This window comes from Pavona decussata, unplaced genomic scaffold, assembly GCF_977016875.1.
Source record: "Pavona decussata unplaced genomic scaffold, jaPavDecu1.1 SCAFFOLD_223, whole genome shotgun sequence".
In the NCBI taxonomy this organism is placed as follows: Eukaryota; Metazoa; Cnidaria; class Anthozoa; order Scleractinia; family Agariciidae; genus Pavona; species Pavona decussata.
The window spans coordinates 3,930,561-3,951,125 of NW_028145628.1; the positions used below are offsets into that span (position 1 = coordinate 3,930,561).

General features: G+C 39.5%; 2 protein-coding genes across 3 annotated transcripts in view; one reads left to right on the forward strand and one right to left on the reverse strand.

The window, feature by feature from the left end:
• Positions 1-433: 433 nt before the first annotated feature.
• Positions 434-20,565, reverse strand: part of LOC146459256 (uncharacterized) — a 43,787-nt gene continuing 23,655 nt past the window's right edge. Inside the window, exons 2-5 of one of the 2 annotated variants that reach the window (XM_085089809.1) lie at positions 10,688-11,188; positions 3,367-4,391; positions 2,438-2,812; positions 434-2,036 (exon numbers count right to left, since the gene is read on the reverse strand). In XM_085089809.1, the coding sequence (XP_084945935.1) occupies positions 762-2,036; positions 2,438-2,812; positions 3,367-4,391; positions 10,688-11,171 (3,159 nt within the window). In that variant the 5' untranslated portion in view covers positions 11,172-11,188 and the 3' untranslated portion in view covers positions 434-761. Of the gene's footprint in view, positions 2,037-2,437; positions 2,813-3,366; positions 4,392-10,687; positions 11,305-20,565 lie in introns of those variants that run through there. The other variant, XM_085089808.1, reaches the window with a different exon arrangement.
• The window catches only part of LOC146459257 (A disintegrin and metalloproteinase with thrombospondin motifs 9-like), a 70,975-nt gene continuing 69,552 nt past the window's right edge, over positions 19,143-20,565 (forward strand). Inside the window, exon 1 of the mRNA XM_085089806.1 lies at positions 19,143-19,379. The gene's annotated coding sequence lies outside the window, so the exon portion shown is untranslated. The remainder of the gene's footprint in view (positions 19,380-20,565) is intronic.

Sequence of the window (20,565 nt, forward strand, 5' to 3'; positions counted from 1 at the left end):
TGCGGAGAAAGCAGAACTTAGCAAGTGATTTTGGTATCCAAAAAGAAAATTGGGGGTAACCATGCATTTTTCAAAGATAATAAAGCTTCAATTTGGAAAAAAGCGCCATACATTGCTTTGTATTTTGCTGCTTTTTAGAATAATTGTTGCTTAGTTATCTCTAAAAAATGCGTAGTTACCCCCAATTTTCTTTTTGGATTTCAATAGCCGCTACTAGGATCTGCTTTTCCCGCATAGTTATAAACCACACAAAAATACTTCTCTATTAGTAGGCAATGTCCTTAAAAATGCAACCGAAGAATTTGGACAGATTAGAGGATGCAAGATACCGTTTTAAAGGATCCGAAAATGACTTGAAAATTTGAACTATCTTAGATTTTCTGGTTGGGTGCTTCTGGTAAACTCCGTGTGTAAGTTCAGTACAAAATGACAGTTGTCTCTATTAATAGCTTTATTTCATGAACCAAATAAAAAGAATCAAAATTACAAAAAAGGAAATAGTCTGGTAGTTTAAGGGGTGAGATGAGTCCACAGTAATGACGTACAAAATGAAACAAGTGGATGAAAGAAATAAAGTATGAATGGCAACAAGACTGATTATTTAATCCGTAGCTGCGATAACCTAAAGTAGAATGTACTGTCCTTTTTTCCCCATATATTTCAGTTTAGTTTTCTCCCAATATTTAGAATTTAGCATGAAAGATCAGACGTACATGAGAACCTATAAAGTATTTATTTTCCCCTATGTCAGTGCGTCTCAGTTAATTAAGATCACTAAACACTTGAATTTCTCTAGCCTTCTGTAGCTCATCATCCATATTAGTTAAGCTGTTGAACATGGTATGTAGATATCCTTGACTCGCTTTAAGTCGTTCGACAAGCTCTTTAAACTCTTTTTCTTTAATGTCCGCTCGCTTATTTGCCTCTGTGTAGTCCAACCACAGTCCGTCGTTCTCCTGCTCCAAAGCCGCCATCTTGTTTTGCATCGTGCGCTGTTCATCTTTGTACGTAGTCTGCACGTGTTTTAACTCCTGTGCTTTTTCCACCAGTTCCAACTCTTTCTTTTTCAGAACTCCGACGACCCTTCGTAGCTCCGAGTTGAGTTCGTCTTTCTCCAACGTTAATCCCTCGATGTTGCTTCGTAGCGAGACTTCGCGCTCCGAAGCTGTCTTCGCCATCCTCTTGAGATCTTCGCATGTGGCTTCGTATTGCGACTCTTTCCGACAGAGTTCTCCGTTCAATAAATCAATTCTAGACTCGACGGATTTCTTTTCTTTCTCCGTTTCTGTTAGAGAGCCAATGAGGTGTTTGATGCTTTTCTGTACGTCGGAAAGACTTCGCTTGGCAATATCCAACTCGCCGATGGCAAACTTCCCATCAATCACATCCTTGAAGTTCTCTGCACCAGCTTGTTGGCTTCTCTGACCCGGGTAGGAAACATGCTGTCCGCGCTGACTGTTTAAAGAGTTTTCCAAGCGTTTAAAACACTCACCCATTTTAGTTTCCAGTTCTTCTCGGTTTTGGCTGACCAAATCCCTGATGACGTCTACCAAATTCTCCAAGTCCATCCGGGAACTTGTCTTCTGGGACCCTCTGGGCACGTTCTCTCGCGGTCCCACCTCGTGTAAGGTCTCCATTTCCTCCAGTTCAAGAGCCCTTTCTATGGCCTGCCTGGATCTTTTCCTCACCTTCTTAAGAGCCAAATGAGCCCTTTTAACCTCATGTAGCTCCTCCGCCTTCTTCTCGGCCAGTTTCTTATCGTTTTCAAGCTGTTGAAGAAGATCTTCCACGTCACCCTTGAACGCTTTAAAAGCCACTTCTCTCTCATAGTTATCCCAGGACATTTCTGCTTTTATACACGGCTCAAAAGGTGAATGTTCGTTCCCTTCTTTCGTCTCCCTTTCCGCATCGTTCAGTGGCCGTGCAAATTCGCCCACAAGTGACTCCAGTAATGATTTTAACAGTGCAATTCGCTTGACCACTTTTTCAAATGTATGGGCGTGGCCGATGACCTCTTTAGTGCCTTCTGAGCAACCCTAAAAAATGAGATTTGTAGGGCGTTATACTGGGTTAACACGCACATGCAAGACTCGGGAACGTTCAAGAAACAGCGTGTGTTAAATTTCCATACCACAGCCCCAAAGAGCCAGTCAACTGATGTAATCGATTATCAAAGTGATTTTAAAAGAATCGAAAGTTAAAAGAACCACAAGTTTCAGAGTGAGTCTATTTTACACCGGATATCCTCATGTATCAGATCTAATTAATTTTGTTATTCGCAGTTGGTATGGTTAGAGTGCATTGCATTGATCCTGTTCCAGAAAAGGAATACATACAGAGATTACTACAAGGCTTTATGATTTTCCTGGGAACCAGGTTTCACGAAAGTTACAGTGAGGATTTCTTTTAACAAATGTATCCTCTGAATAAACCCTACCTGGAAATACTGCTGTAATTGTTGAAGATCTCGCAAACAATTTTCTGCCTGATCTTTCAGAGGTTCGTGTTCCGTGAAGAATCTTTTCACCATGTAAAAAAAGTTCTCTGATTCCCTCAGCTTTTCTTTAGCTTCCCCTTTCTCCTGTTTGTTTGTTCGTTGTCCTATTTCTAGTCGTTGCACCATCAGCTGCACATGGTTCGTGAATTCTTCGCTTGATCTTCTCTCTTTCTTTAATTTTTGCTCCAGGGCTTCTTTCTTGGCTGTGAGATCCCGTATGCAGGTCTCAAGCTCCCGGATCTTTAATGCGTAGGCCTCTTCCTGTTCTTGAAGCCGTTCCTTGAGCTGGTCGCAGTTACCACACTGCTTAGACTTCTGCAAAATAAACACATGTTCGGCGTAAAAGCGAGGCTTGAAGCGCTATTACATTTATAAAACTTTTTGTTGTGACATTACTGGTATCCACAAGGTCACTGGTATAAAATTCTGCTTGCTCAAAGGGGACCCAAAGAAGATGCTTTAAGAATTAAGCCAACAGGAGACTCTTCAAAAGCAAGGGGAGTTAGTGTCATCGGTGCAGCCACGTCTGGTCCAACTCTTGTCGGGGATACCTCACGTATGAGAGCAGCCGGGATTTGTGTATGTTTGCATGGCTAGAGTTAACGTCAATGATGTGACATGGGTGGGAAAAAATTCATACAGCATGTTAACGAGCTTCGACTTATCAGAGAAAACAAACTTTTATTGCAAATGATCAGCAGAAACACCAAAACCAACTGCAGCTTGGCTTACGAGTGTTCTTGTGCCTTGGTTTTGTTCTGTAATTGCATTGATTCTGGTAAAGACAGCTTCTCCATAAATATCTCCGTCAATAACTCTTGGTTCTGCCAAAGTCATTTGAAAACATCCCAAGATATTTTAACACTTACCGTGTCCCTTGATTTTCCGCCAACATAGTCTTCTCTCTTCCTGTTCTCTTGTCCTTCGTCAGTTTCTGTCCCCCCTAGCGCCTGGCCGATGTTGTCTAAGTTATCTTTGATGGTCTTTCTGCTTTCATCTAACGCTTTTGACACCAAACGATAAGACTGCTCTGTGTCCGTGTACTTCTGTTCCGCGCGCTCAAGTTCTTCTTTTAAGCGGCTATTTTCCAACCCCAGAATCTCACACTTCTCAGTCTGAGTTCTGAGTTGTTTTTTCATTTCTTTATTATCATCTTCAAGTTCCCTAATCCTCTGATCTTTATCTCTTAGCACCGTGGTCAGAGCAAGATAGGACTCTACGGCTGCGTTGTTCTGTCGCCTTAAAGAATCTAATTCTTGCGTGAGTTGAACATTTTCTTCCTCCAAGGTCTCAATTCTGTCCCGCTTGATTTGGTTTGTTCGTTGAGTCAAATCTGTCTCCAAAGTTTTTATCTTGTTTTTGGATTCTTCAAGCTTGCTGGTCAGACTAACAAGTTCGTCTTTCGTCTTTTCTGGTTCGTTTCTTTCACTCTGGGTCTCCTCTTTAAGCTGTTGTGTCTTTTCTTCCAGCTTTTCCACTCTCGCTCGAGCCTTGCGTAATTCCTCTTCTGTGTTGTACAACTTCTTTTCCAGCCTGGAAGTTTCTCTCTCTTTAGTTTTCAATTCATTTAATGCCCTTTCGTTCTCCGCGTGTGAAGAAGCCAGTTTTTCCATGACCCGTTCCAGTTCTTTCTCCTTTTCCCGCAGCACGCTCTTCACTTGGCCCACCTGAGCCTTCAGTTCTTCATTGTCGCTGATCAAAGCGTTATTCTCCCTTTTTAAGATCTCCAGAAAGGCGCCACCCACGGAACCTACTGAATTCGGGTCAGCAGCATCTGCCATGGACGCAGCCTCGTTGTCAATGGAGTGTTCGGTCAGCAGTTCGTCTCGCTGTCTCAGTTGGTCTTTGAGAGTATCATTTTCTCCGCATAGGATTTCAACTTTTTCTTTGGCGGCTAAAGCAATCAATCACAAGAAACACACAAATCAGTTAGTTGTTCAAAAATGATAAAATTCAACCTGATCAACTTCACTCTGATGAAGACTGGTAACCATCTGCGACACTTTAGGCTGGTTCACATGTGCGACGCAAGCGCAAGGGCGCACGTGTTTATACAAACGCAAGCAGAATAAGATACGCACGCGCATTTCAGTATCCCAAGATGGCGATAATCTTGTTTCCAGTGTCCGCGTTACCCTAGACCAGCAGTCGGGAAACGAGGACTCTGGGAACGAGATTAAAGACGTCATTTTGGTTTGAACTTAAACCGTAGAGACAGGGAACGAGTATTTTTTATCTTGCATTTGCCTTTACGTTGGCCGGTTCACACGTGTGAAATGCAAACGCAAGCGTAAGGAAATGAAAAGTTTTCCATTTCTTGCGTTGGCTCTTGCGCTTGCATTTGCGTTGTGGTAGTTCACACGTGTGTTTGCCTGCGCTTGCATTTACGTTCCTCGTGTGAACCGGCCTTTTGTGTCGGTGCGGACTGAGCACGAGAACCAGACTCTCGTGCCCAGGCCAGGTGCGCTAAGAAAACTAGAAGGTTCTGGGAAGTGGGAACGATCGAGAATGGACTGTTCAAGGGATGGCATTTCCGTTCAAGACATCTATTTTTACTTCACTTAACTCTCAAGCGCTTTCAAAAAAAAAAAAACAATCATCAAACTTCCTTCTAGTCCCAGTACGTAGCACGACAGTCGAACCAAACATGCAATTCTTTCGCAATTTTTCACAAATTAAACCACGGGTCATTTCCTTTTAGGACTGAGTCAATGTTTCACAGCTTCAATCCGTCGACATGTCGTCCTTCCGTTACGTCATGTTAAATACACCGAGGGTCAAAGAGTTGTGACCAAGTTTTAACTTTTGCCGTAAGTAAGTAAGTAAGTGAACTTTATTTAGACAGGGTGGCCCAATCAGCTACGGGGCTGTTATCCTGAGGGGCCCTGTATACACCTAAAATAATCATTATTATGGTATGAGAAAAAAAGAGATGAAATGATAAAAAGTTTGACTGAATCAAATAAAAAAAAAAGAACCAGCAGTATTGTCTTGTTATTATCATTTTACTCAATGTTTTAATCAGTGGATGAAACTTTTAACTCGAATCGAAGTTGTTGGATGGGATTGCCTTAAGTGATTTTACGGTATTCTTCTTGTCGAGTTGAACAGTGCTATGACCGAATGCCATTATCTGGACCGTGCAAGTTCTTGAGCATCATACGATAAGTCGGATAGTTTTCTATTTTTAAAGAAATATATTTCCTAACGAAGATTAGATACTAAACAAAAGACTCCGAAAGAAGATTAATACAAAGTGCATAACTTCACGAATGTTCCTCCAGTGTAGATATTTATCGCCTGCGGTCCACTTTGTTGACTATGACAAATTGTGCATCGGAAATAACAGATTTTCTAAAGGATTAATGGGATAAATTGACGGCACAAGAGCACTTGAAAACTACGACATTTTATCGCTCTGCCAACACGTATTCAAACCTCTTAAAACTGCGGTTTCTGTCGCTTCTTCCCTGAATCACTTCCCTGACCCTGTCTGGGTCAAGCTAAAATCACGTAACTGGGTTTTGACTTATGAGTGTGTGGATGAAATCCAAACAGTCTACGTGCCACTGTTTAAAGAGTTGGTGCCTCTGTGTATGAAATCCTAATGTATTACCATCCAAATGAAAGCAACTGACCAGTACTATCTGTGGTGCTGTTTCAGTATTAGTGGTTTACCGGCACACAAGCCTGGGTCCAGTTGTTCAAAGTCCGATTTAACTAATCCTGGATTAACGTGAACTTTGATTGGTAATGACTAATCATTGAACATTCTTCCAAAGATTTTTGTCCCTCAGCTTTGACTTAGGTATGTCTTTATTATTAGCTTTCGATAAACCACTTTTAATGAGCGAGATGAAAACCTCGGTTAACTGTTAATCGTGGATTAGCGTTAATTAACCAGCTAATAAATATCGAACAACCTGGCTTAGGTGATTCTGAGGCTTAAATCCCAATGAATGGCTATTGTTTAACCAACAAGTAGTAAGGTGCTTATATGTAACGCATGTTTTAAATAAGTTTTTAATTATAAAGGTTATGTCTTTGCCTTGAGCACGTCTCCCGAACGTGATGTCTCGCCCCCGGAAATATGGGGAAAATACTTTCAGCCCACAGTTAACTTCCTCAGCGCCTTTAGCTGCCATAACTAGACGTGTTGGCAGGGATAACTCGACCGGAATTCCGAACTCGCGGCCATTTCTTTCAACTCAGATGGATTAGAATTAATCCTTTCCCAGTTTCAGTCTTTCTAACAACGAGTTGTGATTTTGTTGTAAGTACGTGGCAACTTGACAATTACCACTAAAACGTCGGCTTCCTGAAAACTAGTTGAATTAACTGAAAAAAATACTGTAAAGGTTTCGATCAGCATTGAAAACTAAATTTAGGATAAAAGCCAAAAAAATCATATAAAGATAGCAGGCGAGAAGATAAACTAGCAAGGAAGGTAAAGAAATTGAACCGACAACAAGAGGATAAAAAGTGATTGCGTGAAGAACGCTTCAAATGAAAATGGCTACAGGTGTCAGAAAGCCCTGCAACACTCTTCCGTGTATCTTGCATGTGTGCACATGTACCTTAATTCTGCTTCTAATTTCTTCCTGCTAACGCTCTAAAGAAATCCACAGAACTATAGCCCTTTCTTAACTGGTTCATCCCTCGGGAAGGTTTTGCCCGATTACCCTGATTACTGATATAGAATGTAAGAAGCGATAAACATCCAGATACGCGAACTAGTTATTCTGGGAGAATTCAATTGTTTTACTCCAAAATGAGATAAGCTTAGTCTGGCTGGATAAGACGGCTAAGACCTGAATGTCGATGATATCAGGCCAAGCGCTTTATCGACCGACGCTTAAGATAGCTCCCCTGTGTTCTAACCTCTACGCTACTCTACAATCGCTATAGTTTTTTCCACCTGTTGTTCCGTGCGATACATAAGATAAACATTAGGCTCAGTGCAAATTAGTATTGGATAATATTAGGAAGAGAATGAAAGCTGTGATTAATTAAAAACTCATAAATGTTCTTGGAGTAGGAGCTCGCACGAAAACAACTAAAGCGCTAGGAGGGAAATGTCCGCGCGGCTACCGAAATGACTGATCTGAATTTGATTAATTTGATCGCCATGACGTATCTACATAGGCACTCCGGAGAAATGATTGCTTCTCTTAAGAAATGCGCAATGTTTATGGCAATGGGGACAAAGGAACAAAAAAAAAATGAAATCTTAAATAGTTTGATTAAGTAGCCTTTTAACCGGATCCAAACTCGAAATTAAGTTGATTTTGTCCCTCAAATTCACTGTCCTTTTTAGCAATGATTGGTCGGCCGATTACTGTGTGCAGCTAACCATAACAGTTACTTCAATGTTTGATTCTATCTTATCAAAATCAGGGTTAACTTTCGTTGAAGACCTCCAGTTGTGTTTTGTCAAGCATAACTCAATTCAATTGAAGGTATATACAGACGCACGTAACAAGGATTTTAAAAGAAATTCGGGAAGAATGTTGGCGATTCGTTTGACTAATGCAATTCTGGCACAAAACGCGAAGTGAGACTGCCTTTTTACATGTATTATAACATGTCTTTAAAAAGTCAGCGTTTCTCCTAAAAATTAGCTTTATAAGTGTGTTAAGGCGTGGATATTAATACCGGCATATCATTTCAGGAGTGGCAAGCTAGGTGCAGGCTTAAAAATTGTAAAGTGTCCCAACGATTATTTGCGAAGGTCGTGCATCTGTTGTTTGCTTGCAGAGGTACCTGAACTAGTGATCAGCGAATGATCGATTTGCATTCATACGGGAAAATAGAGAACTGTGAACAAACCGCCGTAGCTGAGCCATAAACCTAGCTTACATTTTATAAACCTAACTTGGGGTATTTCAAAATATAATTCACTGAAAAATACTTGTTACCGAGCACCAAAAAAGTCTGCATACAGCCCTGAAGTATAAGAGTATCGTTTATGCAGGGGTATTGGGTAAAGTGGACTCGTTTGGGTCCTCACTGTAAAGCAAACATCACCAGGTAGATTGGTCTCAGTAGAATGCCACCTGTTTGTCTGTAACTAAACTTCTTTTATATTTTTGGTGGACAGATAACGCCTATTCCGAGGTAAGTCCGCCTTAGACAGTTGTCTGCATTGTGGTTTGGAAATATCCAGAAAACGCCCTAATTAAACCCACCCTCAGGTGATCATCCCCGCCCCTCCCACATTTACGGAATTCTCTACAAACCAGGGAAATCAAGTTCTAAAACTAACTGGCAACAGAAATCAGCTGTTTGGTAACAGAAAATGATATTTCCAAACCTATGAACTAACCCAAGGCTGTACTAAATTCATCACCATTGTTTGAAAGCTTGTCATGTTTATTCGGCCGCGCAAGCATCACGTGATATACACGTATATAAGTGGAGTTTCTGATCTGGCCGAGAACCATCAGTGACTGAAACATCTATTAACAGAGGTCTTGTATTGACTAGGCAAACGGCTACAAGCTAGTCGGAGCTGTTAATGACTATTTGCACTGCACTCAGATTTGCACCTCATTTTTCCAATTTTCTGTTTTATTTTTCAAACTTGAAACGTCCTCCTTAGTCGTCGTTACTTATGTAGATGTAGATGTATATGTAGTATGTAGAGCGCAGGCAGAAGTACATTTAATGAAATTCAATATGTTTCTCTCGGAAAACCATTTATGCAAACCTTACATCTGACGTGTCACTTAGTAATGAAGCATTGCTTTCTTCGTTGTTTGTCTTTGTTTTGTGACATACCCTCAGAATTTCGTTATACGACACGCATCCGGTATCTCTCGGTTTGTGAATCATTTGTCTAGAATTTGTCACTTCTTCATTATTTTGTACACGGGATGGAGACACGCCTAAAATACGAAAAATTTCGAACCTTCCTGGACTTCACACGAAAGGTGTGAAGAAGCTTCCATTTCCGCCTCACCATTGGGGCGGGGGAGGAGACCGCCTCAGTTAACTACCAACGATAAAACCATGCCGGTACCTTACCCTCCTGGCAACACCCGGCACACTTTGGTTTAATTTACCCCGGGCGGCTATCTGTCCTGGATAAAGTTCTGAGTGTCGCAGCACACCTTCCGGTACTTTGCAATTGTGACAACATTAGAATGGTTTGTCCATATCCGACGACATGCTCAACACTACTTTTCTTATATCCGCTTTTAATTTTACTGAAAACTAGAAGCAGATTAAGGCGAGTTGTAAGGTGGTACAACTATAAGAACTCTAACCTTCCTAGAGATTATTTTGACTTTTCCAGAAAATCGATGAAAAGGTTGAGATGTAGATAATATGCTTAGTTGACTCACTACTCACTAGCCCATCTTTCTCTCAATGTTGCGAACTTTCTCCAAAATTTAGTCATAAAATTTTTGTCAGCATTAATATATGACAAAGCCGCCTTAAATCTCTCTAGGAAAATTCGCCTTCACCATTCACCATTTTTTCAATGAATCATTTACCAAGGTAAGCGGCTTTCGTTTTAGCAGGTTAGCTCACTTTAGAGTCTTAAACCTGACTGATGGACAGTTCTTGTCACAACATCAGTTTCAAAATTTATTATACACTTATGAGAGCAAGTGAGTGATCGCTGTCATACTTTTTCCCTAACTAGCTACTACCGCGAGAAAAAAATATATATATACAAAGATAAACTTACAGTGATGCGTTTCAGTACAGATATAGGAGAATTTGTGAGTTGATAAACTGATTTTAAAATGTTTTTATTTTTCTTAAGGACGGTGCCTACTTTTGCTACTGCGCATAGGTTCTGCGCATCTCAACATACTCGGGTTTTCTATGGGTAGTGCCTACTAATAGGGGGATATTTTTGCGCAATTAAAACTATGCGGAGAAAGCCGAACTTTGCAAGTGCTCTTGGTATCAGAAATGGGGGTTACCATGCATTTTTCATAGATAAAAAGCTTCAATTTGGGAAAAAAAGGCCATACACTGCTTCGTATTTTAGCAATTTTTTTTAAATAATTGTTGCTTGATTATCTCTGCAAAAATGCGTGGTTAATTACCTCCAATTTTGTTTTTGGATTCCACTAGCCCTTGCTAAGATCTGCTTTTCCTGCATAGCCATAACAGTGCGCAAAAATACTTCAATATAAGCAGGCACCGTCATTAAACAAAGAAACTCCAACTTACCATCAAGTTCTTTCTCGATTTTCTCCGTTGCATCTTTCGTTCCTTCCAGTTCCTTTTTCAACTCTCTGATTTCATTTTCCTTTGTTTCCGCATTCACCTGTTGCTCGTCAAGTTTCTTTATCAACTCAGAATTTGTCTCTTCCTCTTCTTTGAGGTTCGCTCTCACTTTTCGCAGGTGATCCTCCAACAATTCAACTTTGTTGTCTTTCGCTCTGAGATCCACTTGTAGCTTTTCTTCCTGGCTTTCGAGTTCGGAGCATTTTCGCGTTAGTTCTTGAATTTCACGGCGCAGATTTGTGTTGATAGTTTTTTCATCAGCGGTCAGCTTCTTCTGTTTTTGTAGAGCGCTTCCAACGTTTTCCAACTGGAACTGTTGCTGTTGTTTGTTTTTGCGGAGGTTTTCAGCATCGTTTTCTAACTCGCTTATCTTTTTTAGTGCTGTCGTCGGTAAATCAAGCTTCCATTCGTCTCTAGCCCAACTCATCGTAGACGCATTTTCACCTGTAAATATTATACCGCTTTGCTGAGTTTTTGAAAACAAATTCTTTGCACCAACATAGTTTGCTTTTAAATTTGTTGTTGTTTCCGTTGAAAACTCGCCACCTGACGAAACAAAGGCTTACGATAATGACATTTAAACTGCGCGCGCACATTCGCGCGCACGCACGCAGCTGACCTTCTCTGCGCACGCGCTTCCGAACAATTTAATCTTTTGCGCATGTTAGACTTCGTGGTAAAGTTAAGTAAAGTAAATTTATTAATGCACGGTTATATTTTAAGCTAGAAGCTTGTGAGGCCGTGTAACCAAACAAATATTTTAAACAAAACAGAAGCTCCTTAAAAATCCCAACTGACAGGCTGGCTTACCAGTTGGCTATTGACAAGGCATGGCGAGGATTTGAACAGGAGACTACCCCAAAACAAATCCAAGCTAGTGGTCCTGAGAGGGGACTGGAACCAGGGGGGTCCGCGCCTCTAACTATTCGACCAAGCCGCCCCCGGTAAAGGAGATTCAGAGGCAAGAAACAAGATCTTCGAGATTTGAAAATAAAGATATTCAAGTCCGATTGTGTAGTTGATGTTAGTAGAATATTTCCCCTGAGGACGTTTGCCTCACCAGATTTATAAGATAAGATAAGATAATACTTTATTGAACACTCCCCAGAGGGGCTTTTCGGTGATCAATACATCACGTTTAAAATGAAAAATAAGATTTGACTTGACCCCTCTAATAACAACACGAGAAAGATTGCTTCAACAGGATAGCCACACGCCGAGAATTAATGTTGGTTGAGCGAGGCGCACACGATCCTTTTTTAACCGACTTGGAAGTATTTGATTACTTGATGAAACATTCTTTTGAGCGTTTGATAAAGCTTGCCAAGCCGTTAAAAATTCAAGGAGAGTTAAAAGTAAGAAGTGAGCAAGTTTAATGGACAGAAGGATCGCATATTCAAACCTTGGGTAGCGATACCTTTCTCTTTATGAATTATTAATGAGGTCTGTAAGTAACATTTTCATTCTTAGTCAACAGGCACAGTCTACAGTTAATCATGCGACCACCATCTACCAGTTTCAACTTTTTGGTAATCAACCGAATGGTTGAAATCATGGAATAAACGATATTTGGCTGGTATCTTCAAAAAATTAAAATATATTTTCTTTCCAAGGACAGTTCGCTAGCGATCGCATTTTATTGACATGCAAAAAAAAAAAAAAAAAAAAAAAACCGACCACGAAAACGGTGCATTAAGTTTGGCTTGGTTTTATGTCTGTTCGTGACCGCGAACACTGACCCACTTGAAGTTTTGGCACGTATGCAACTGCCGTGTGCTAAATTTGATTTTGTGTTGATAGGCCCACGTGGGAACTCTCATCACCCTGCACGCAAGTTACAGTTAAAATGCTGTTTTTAATCTAAAAACTGCATCGGCTCCAGATTAATAAGTACCGACAGTGCAGTCTGCCTGAGTCACCGAAATTAATGATGAAAGGAGCAACTGCAGTTTTTTTTTAAAGATATGTTTATAACCCCATTTTGATCTGCATTTTTTCGAATCATGGTTGGGCCTCTTGAACGCCGATCAAAGAAGTTTTTATAAACCGCAAGGAAGAACAGAAAAAATATTGAAGACCCCGCTCTTTAGCGACTGAAGGAGAAGCGTAAACGCCAACGTGAAAGCGGTCTCGGCACAAGCAAGTGAGACGTAAGTAAAAAAGGTTTTCTGTCCGCCTTGTGGTCCATAAAATATTTCGTTTCCCATCTCCCAACAGACCCAATCTTTTTGAAAAGTAAAAAAAAAGAGAAAAAAAATAAATAATAATAATAATAATAATAATAATAATAATAAACAAAAGGTTTTGATTCATTGTGTTCTCCTTTTCTTTGGATCAGTTCCAAGTTAACATGATGATTTGTATACATCTTAGAGTACGCCTTCAAATTCCTTTTTGAGTGATAACGGCTCGTTGCAAGTGACGACCACGACAAAGATATAATAAAGGCTCGCTTGGAATTTAGTATTATTTATTTTTAAATTTTGTCAATGGTTCCTATCTCGATATGTTTTGACCAACCGACCCACCGAGCAACTTTCACGAGAGAGAGGTCGACGGACAATAGAACTAAACGAGACATTCCACGAGGATGGCCTCAGCACTTGATTCCTAGAGGGGCAAATAGACAACGACAACAACAACAACAAGCTTTATTTGCATGACTATAACAAATACAGTATTGCAAAAGCTATTCATAGCTAATTATTGATTCATTAACTAATTCTTAAGATAACTTAAAATAAAATAAATAAAATAAAATAAATAGGAAAGATAAGGAGAGTGACTGTGCTTGTTCCTCATATTCATTATTACCGTTTTTACTACAGCTGGCTTTATTCAATGCTAATGACTTCGTTCTGTATATACTTGCCTTGGAAAGGTCTCGACTGAGGAAAGCTAAGGTTCGATTCTGTCCCCCATTTAGGATCTTTTGATTAATTTCGACTTTAATTTGATTGTCATGTTTATAATTCTCTATCCATTATTTTGTAATCAGTATTTTATTTTCTTCTCGGCGGATTATTAAATTTTAAATTATTTTAATTTATAAACGGCGCGTTACATTTTTATCCCTGTGGCACCGGGAAAACCATCATTCAAGAATGGGCAAAACATTTTTTTCTTTTTAAACGTTTGTTGAAACGACAACTGCTTGGTCATGAACAAGTGTATCGGCTGCTACTTGTGCCAGTGTTTAATTAACTATAACTTCAGAAAAACGGACAAAATATTTTCTATTTCGCTTAGAAAATCACCTATAGAAATTGCTCTTGTTTGTAAAAAAAAAAAATATAGCAACACGATTCCTGGCCAATCACTGCATGTGTTTCGTATTAGTTATTTTTCGTTCAAAATAGAAAGCATTGTTGCTAGGAATGGCCTGTTCCGCATATAAATTAAGCCTTCCGTTTGAGCTCAGCTCCGTTTCAGACAGAGAGAAAATTTACCGACCTTTGAAGTGAATGTTGAAGGTAAGAAATTATTGCTGGTATTTACTGCAAGCCAGTGGAGCCAGGAAATTATGTGTCCAAATATAAGGGAAGGCAATGCTAGCTACTTCATGTTAGATAATTTTTCCAAGGTCAAGTTGGTTTGGAATAGAATAAACCACAAAATTAATAATGATATCAAATGGAAGAAACACCCTCACAAAAACTAAAAAATAGGCAGTCTCAGACTGCATGTGTCTACTGCAGTACTGGTATAGAAATGTGATATAAAAGAATTGAAGAAAAGGGAAATAAGACTGAAATAAAAACGAAGAGGGAGGAGTGGAAATAGGATAGAGATAAAAAAAAATGGTTGTAAAAATGTTGCACAGAATACTGGTGAGAAGAGATTAAGCTGGTATCGTTTACCACAAACATTTTGTATGAAGAGAACTGTAACTTTATTCTAACATAAACAATATATTATATAATCTTACAACCTGAACCACAACTTTGTACTGAAAGCAATGCAGCAAAGTTCTAAACATAAAGTACTGAAAGCAAAGTTCTAATCTGAAATGTAGGCATAAAATGCAACAGAAATTATTAATTAATCTATACTGAACTTATGAATGGCGTGTTTCCATAGTTTTCGCATAAATTAACTTTTTTCCAGAGCGGTTTAAACTGAATAAAATGCGCAGTAGATAAATAAATATCGTTGGCTTCCAAAATTAACTGCATATTAAGTTGGAATGATTAAACAAATGTTTTCTGACGTAAAATAATATGGTTACCTATTAATCATTTGCCGAAAAACACACGTGAACGCAAAATTCATGGCATGTTGATGAAGACCTTTGGCATGTCAAATTTCATCCGCTTATGCAAATTGTCCTTACGCATTTGTCGCTTCTCAAACGCATATATGAATTGACAAAGACACAAAAATCAACAAAAAGCTTTCCAAAAAAAACATTTTATTGAAATAAACGATGCATTTGCTATTAGAGGCAAAAAACTTTCAGTTTTTTTGCGTGCGTGCAAACACGCATGTAAAATTTGAAGATACTCCGTGTTTGTTCAAAGCGATCACTCGCAGTAAATTCGGGCATGTTTGCCATGAAAATTACAGAAGTTACAGAATTCTGGTTCAAATCATCACTTAAACTATTTGTAAAAAGCAAATCAACATCGGAAAACATCATTTACCGTATTGTCGCCATTGTCCTGATCCGCAAATACAATCGCTTCGATCTCGGTCAGTCGAGGATTAGCGTCGGCTTTCGATAGTATTCCATTTGGGATTCCTGTGGCATTTACACGCTTACACTCTTTCACTCTTTCACTCTTTCACTCAACCCGATGACATAGTGTCTACGCTTCTCTAGAAGCCGTAGACACAAAAACTGCGGATGAGAAGGGAAGGATGATATATTTTGGGTCGAGAATGAGGTTTTGTGATAAGTAGCTTCAGTTTTCATTGGGTCCGACGATATTTTGTAACGGATGAGAATGCAAAAACAAGAACAAAGATGTTTTTTTGTTTTTAGCTCGGCCGTCGGTCTTTGCTGAATAGATAAATTTTATTAAATTCGTTGATGCACAATCCTCCCGAACACCGAGAATCAGTGACAATCCCTGACCTCCGGCACGATTTTTGAACTAATGGCCTTTGGATTTTAACGATCAGCGCCGACGAGATCATCTGGGCCGGAGCAGGTTAAGAGAATTAAGTTAGTCTCGGCAATGGAGAAATTCCAGTCTTTGCAATGCGTATAGACCGTGTAGCACTCGTAGAAAGTGAAATGAAATTATAAAGTGTAAGATAATGTTATGAATGTTAACAAGAGTGAAACTCTTAAAACCCTACTGAACATAAATTCCAGGGAAGGAAATTAAGATATCGAGCGGTGATCGGAAAGAAATATTTTTGACCTCAGCGTGGCCTTCGGTAGCGTAGGAGTTTAACCATTACTTCCTCACTGCATCTTGATCATAAAAGTAAAAGGAATCTCTGCCCGATGTCATTTTTCCAAACGGGGTAGTATCAGTTCTCACCCTTATCTTCAACAACAAGAATTTTGTTTAGGAGAATTGCAGTCAATTTATTTTTAATCCATGGGTAACATCATCATTACAAACGTTTCCGGTGAGGTGGCAAGCCTTTTCCGAGCCACACTGCTTTCCGATTGTTTCGTTTTGCCATTAATCTTGTTTGGAGGGTTTTTATCAGATCTGTTCAATTCTATTTTAGATCATGGGGGTTGGAGCACTGTGCATCCTATACAAAAAGTTCTTCGCGCATCAACAACCACTAAAAGCAGTGGCTAGTTTTTACACGCTCACAAGATGACCCTATCCAGAAATGGAACGATTCCCTCTTTCAGAATCATCTGATGCTATAAGATTTGGCAAATAAGCCTACACAGTGCGAAAAATACTGAACGATCACATCGTTTAAAATGTCATGCCTATCTGTTATTGAATAAATCTCAGTGGAAAACTCAATTGTATCAGAAGCGAATCCATTTCAGATTATTTTTATTGGAAGCAAAATGTAATCGGTGCGGGGGAGTAAAAATTCTCTTTTTAATTTCAATGGAAATGAACCGACGATGTCCTTAAATTTCTATCCATTGTGTTAGTTTAATTGACATTTCTCTACTTTAATTTCTCTAAAGTCTTGAGGTATTGTTTCATTAATAGGACCTCCTAAAAGCTATCTTAATTTGTGAAAAAAATGTTAAGTACGGCTTCATTCAGCAACTTGTTGATGACAAAATGCATTGTATAAGTCTGCACTGTTTGTTTTACAGCACTGGGGTACTAACCTTTTCAATTTTGTTTCATCATATGAAGCCATTTATGCGTGTACATTTTTGTGGTAATGTATTTAAATGATGAATACTTTCTAATGAAATTGTCGAAAGTAGGAGAACTTCTTTTAATTGCGCTGACAGAGGTGAAAAAGAGTTTTGGACTGAAGAATTGAGTCAATATAATTGCTCTGCTTTTGTGAAGTTCACTTCGTTGGTAGTAATAATGGACATTCACTCTAAATGTAGTTGAAAAGTATTCATCAATGTTTCCCAGAGCTGTTGTATTGTATGAATTATCTAGCCGCAGGTGAATTTTCTGATTGTTCTGTGGTTGTTCTGTAATCGCAGCCGACCTGGCAGAGGGTTTGACAAGTAAGCAGCGTCAACCTCATTGAGTAAAGTGCTTTTATCAGATCAGATAGGCTCGCCAGGCACTTGTCAACAAAAGCAAAGACCAATTAATGGCTAAAGGCCGGTCAAAATTCAGCACGAAACTTAATATGTTTCATTAGTTGCTTGTTTCAGCCTTTAAAGTTCAGTGTGGTTTTGAACAGCGCAGAGAAGCACACTGAAGACGCTTGTAAGGAGACTTGCTCAGCTGTGTGTGGCGCTTATTAGGGAAGGTTAGTCTCTTGATTTTGATTGAAATAAGCTTCACTTGTTTGTTACTTTTGGTGCAATCGTTAGCGACTAGACTGTGCGTGTTGTAAAGGGTTTTAGATAAGTGTGCTAACGCCATCGAGTTATATTGTACAAAGATCTTGTTCATGATGGAAAGTTGTGACATATTGTTAGCTGGGTGGAGTAGACAAGGCTGTCTCAGTACACTATAGCTGTATCTACAGGAAAGAGTTGGATACACGTTTAGGAGATAACAATGATGACTTCTCACCTCCGTCGAACACGGAAAGGATATAAAACGATCGCGAAATCATTTCAGTTTGAAATTTTAGATGGTACGATGACCTTTCTTTTCATTTCCGAGTGAATTTATACAAGACCCGACCAAATAATTAAATACTGAAGCGGTCATTACTGAATTACTGTTCACTAATTCATTTTAAATATAGAATAATAGAGAATTGTAAGCAAACACAACCCGCCGCCTTTCGTCTGGAGATTTTAAAGCTTAAATCTCTCGTCAGCAATTTGTTCGGTTGTAAATAAACTTTGCTTTTCTCACTTTTATGTTCACACCCTTGCATGATTAAGTCTCTTTAATGAGCTGGGATTTTTCAAAAGCTCTTTGTCGCTTGTCCTTCGGGACATTTTCTGTGTCGGAAATGGACGTGTTTAACCGCAAGCATTTAAAATGTCACTCAAAAGGAAGCTGGGAGAGTTGAACCATTGTGAATGTCCCGCATTCTGTCAGACTGATTTTTGGAGCGGTTGTTATTAGGCGTCTTTCAATGTCACCAAGGTTATTATCGTCTTATCTGTTATCAGGTCAAGCCTATTTGCCGCGCCGAGAGTCCACTTCGCCCGCGGTATTTTTGGCTTAAGACTTCGTTTCTCGTGTTAGCTTCATTAGCTTCATCATCGCGCGAAACCTATCGACAGCTACGGAGGCTTGAAGTGTCCTCAGATGTAAAGATGGAGGTGGTAGTTAAATTTAGCGGCAAAACGGGAAAAACTGCGCGCCATTTTCGGGTGTGTTTCGTCTGAGTAGGTGGTCGCAAAAGTCTCTTTTTTCCATTGTTCGACGATTATTACAAGCGTTGTATTCATCAGTAATTAGAACTGAACACAAACGATTTGCAACGTTTTACATAAATGCTTCGCGAACATATGTTTTTAAAACTCAAAGCGGGAGTTTTAAGTAGCGTTCCTGACTTTGTGACTTGGCTCTTTCCTAGACAGGTTATTTCACCAAAGAAAGTAGTTTGTGCAAGAATAACGGAGGATTTCAAACGTTCCGAAACCAAACGAAATTGCCGGAGGGTTCAACGCACTGACTCCAGAAGAAAACAACTTGATCTGGAGCCCATCGCTTTATTTATCAACACCACAAGAATTTTATATTTAATAACGCTCGGCCACAGAAGAAGCGTCATACTGATTACGAAACCGTAGCCTTCCTTCCTCAATCGAGCACAAAAAATTTCACACCCGCCCTAGTCGCGAACAAAACGCCTATAAATCGTCACGGTGTTTATAATTTAGCGTCAAATCAGTTGAGAATCATTAGCGATAAGTACTGCGGGAATTTTAACGCCAGTAAATTTGATTTTCATTATTAACCTCGTTACAGAACAGACAGAATTAATCTCAAGCAGTTTTGTGTAAACTGTCAACAACTGTGGGTAAACCTCGGACGAGTTGAAGTGTGGCCAATTGTGATCTGCCGTAGATTGAATGAAATCTGTTGCCGCATTTTCAGAGGTGAGTCGTATTATCTTTGTTTCAATCTGTAACGGTGGTTAACTAGGAATATAACTGATTATAACACAGAGGAGCATGCGTGTAATTTATAATTGTACAAAGCTGTGCGACCAAAACGACAGCTAAGTTCTCTGAATTTTTGCCCGTGAAGAATAACTTGAAAAGCGTGTTCTTCTGAACGAGTGACCCCATAAACGCGACAGGAAAACCATTTGGTTGATATGAGCACGTCTCAAACTTCCCACTTAATTTGACGACAAACACTCCAGTTCAGGCCATTGCCCTTGTATTCGGTGGCGCTCGTCAATATCCTGCATACGATATCTGAAATGAAATCACCTCTGTAGCCTCAAAAATTGATTTTAAAAACTCTGAAGCTCCGCGCACAGCAACCATTGTTGCTTGAAAAATTATCAGACCCGAGAAAAATTCGTTTAGACCTTTTGTTTACAAGGGAATGATATTGGAGTATTGCACGGGTCGGCTGCATTCGATGCACGGGTGGCCGGTTGATAACTTAGATGCCTTTTGTGTTACTAAGAGGGGCTCGACTCACAGACCCCGCTGCTCAAACAAAATCTTTTAACTGCATCAAGCCCAGCTGGCTTGTTGACTACAAGAAGATAAAGCTATAAGGCATACCAGTCAAGGAGCTCGTGTGAAGATCAAGAACCAAGAGTTTCTTGATCAGAGACCTGTTGCAATCAAGCGAACCCCGGGAGCCACAAATTATATTTTATTTATTGTCTTTAAAACTGACAGATCAAAGATTGCTTGACACAGATGCGATGGGCGAGTAAGCCGGTGCTTCTAATCATGATATCACTGTGTTTTACCGGCTACATTTCTTCAAAACATTGGTTTGCGGTAGTCAATTAACAGCGGCGAAAGTCGTCTTGTACCGGATGGGTAAAACGGACTTCAAAACTCTTAAACAAATCCACGGTCCAATTGGTTTCTAACTAAACAGAAAACGGCCAGCTGATGTTACAAACAAAAAAATATTGGCTTGCTTCTAGTATAGATGTGTAAAAACGCGAGAAATTAGCAAAAATGTTCATTTCCGAAGGAAGGGAATTGTAAAGACAATAAACGATACAACAGAGCAATTCAATCTATTGCCGGCAACTTTGTTTAAGAATATAAGATGCTATTGTGAAGGTGATGAAACAAAATGTAAATTTAG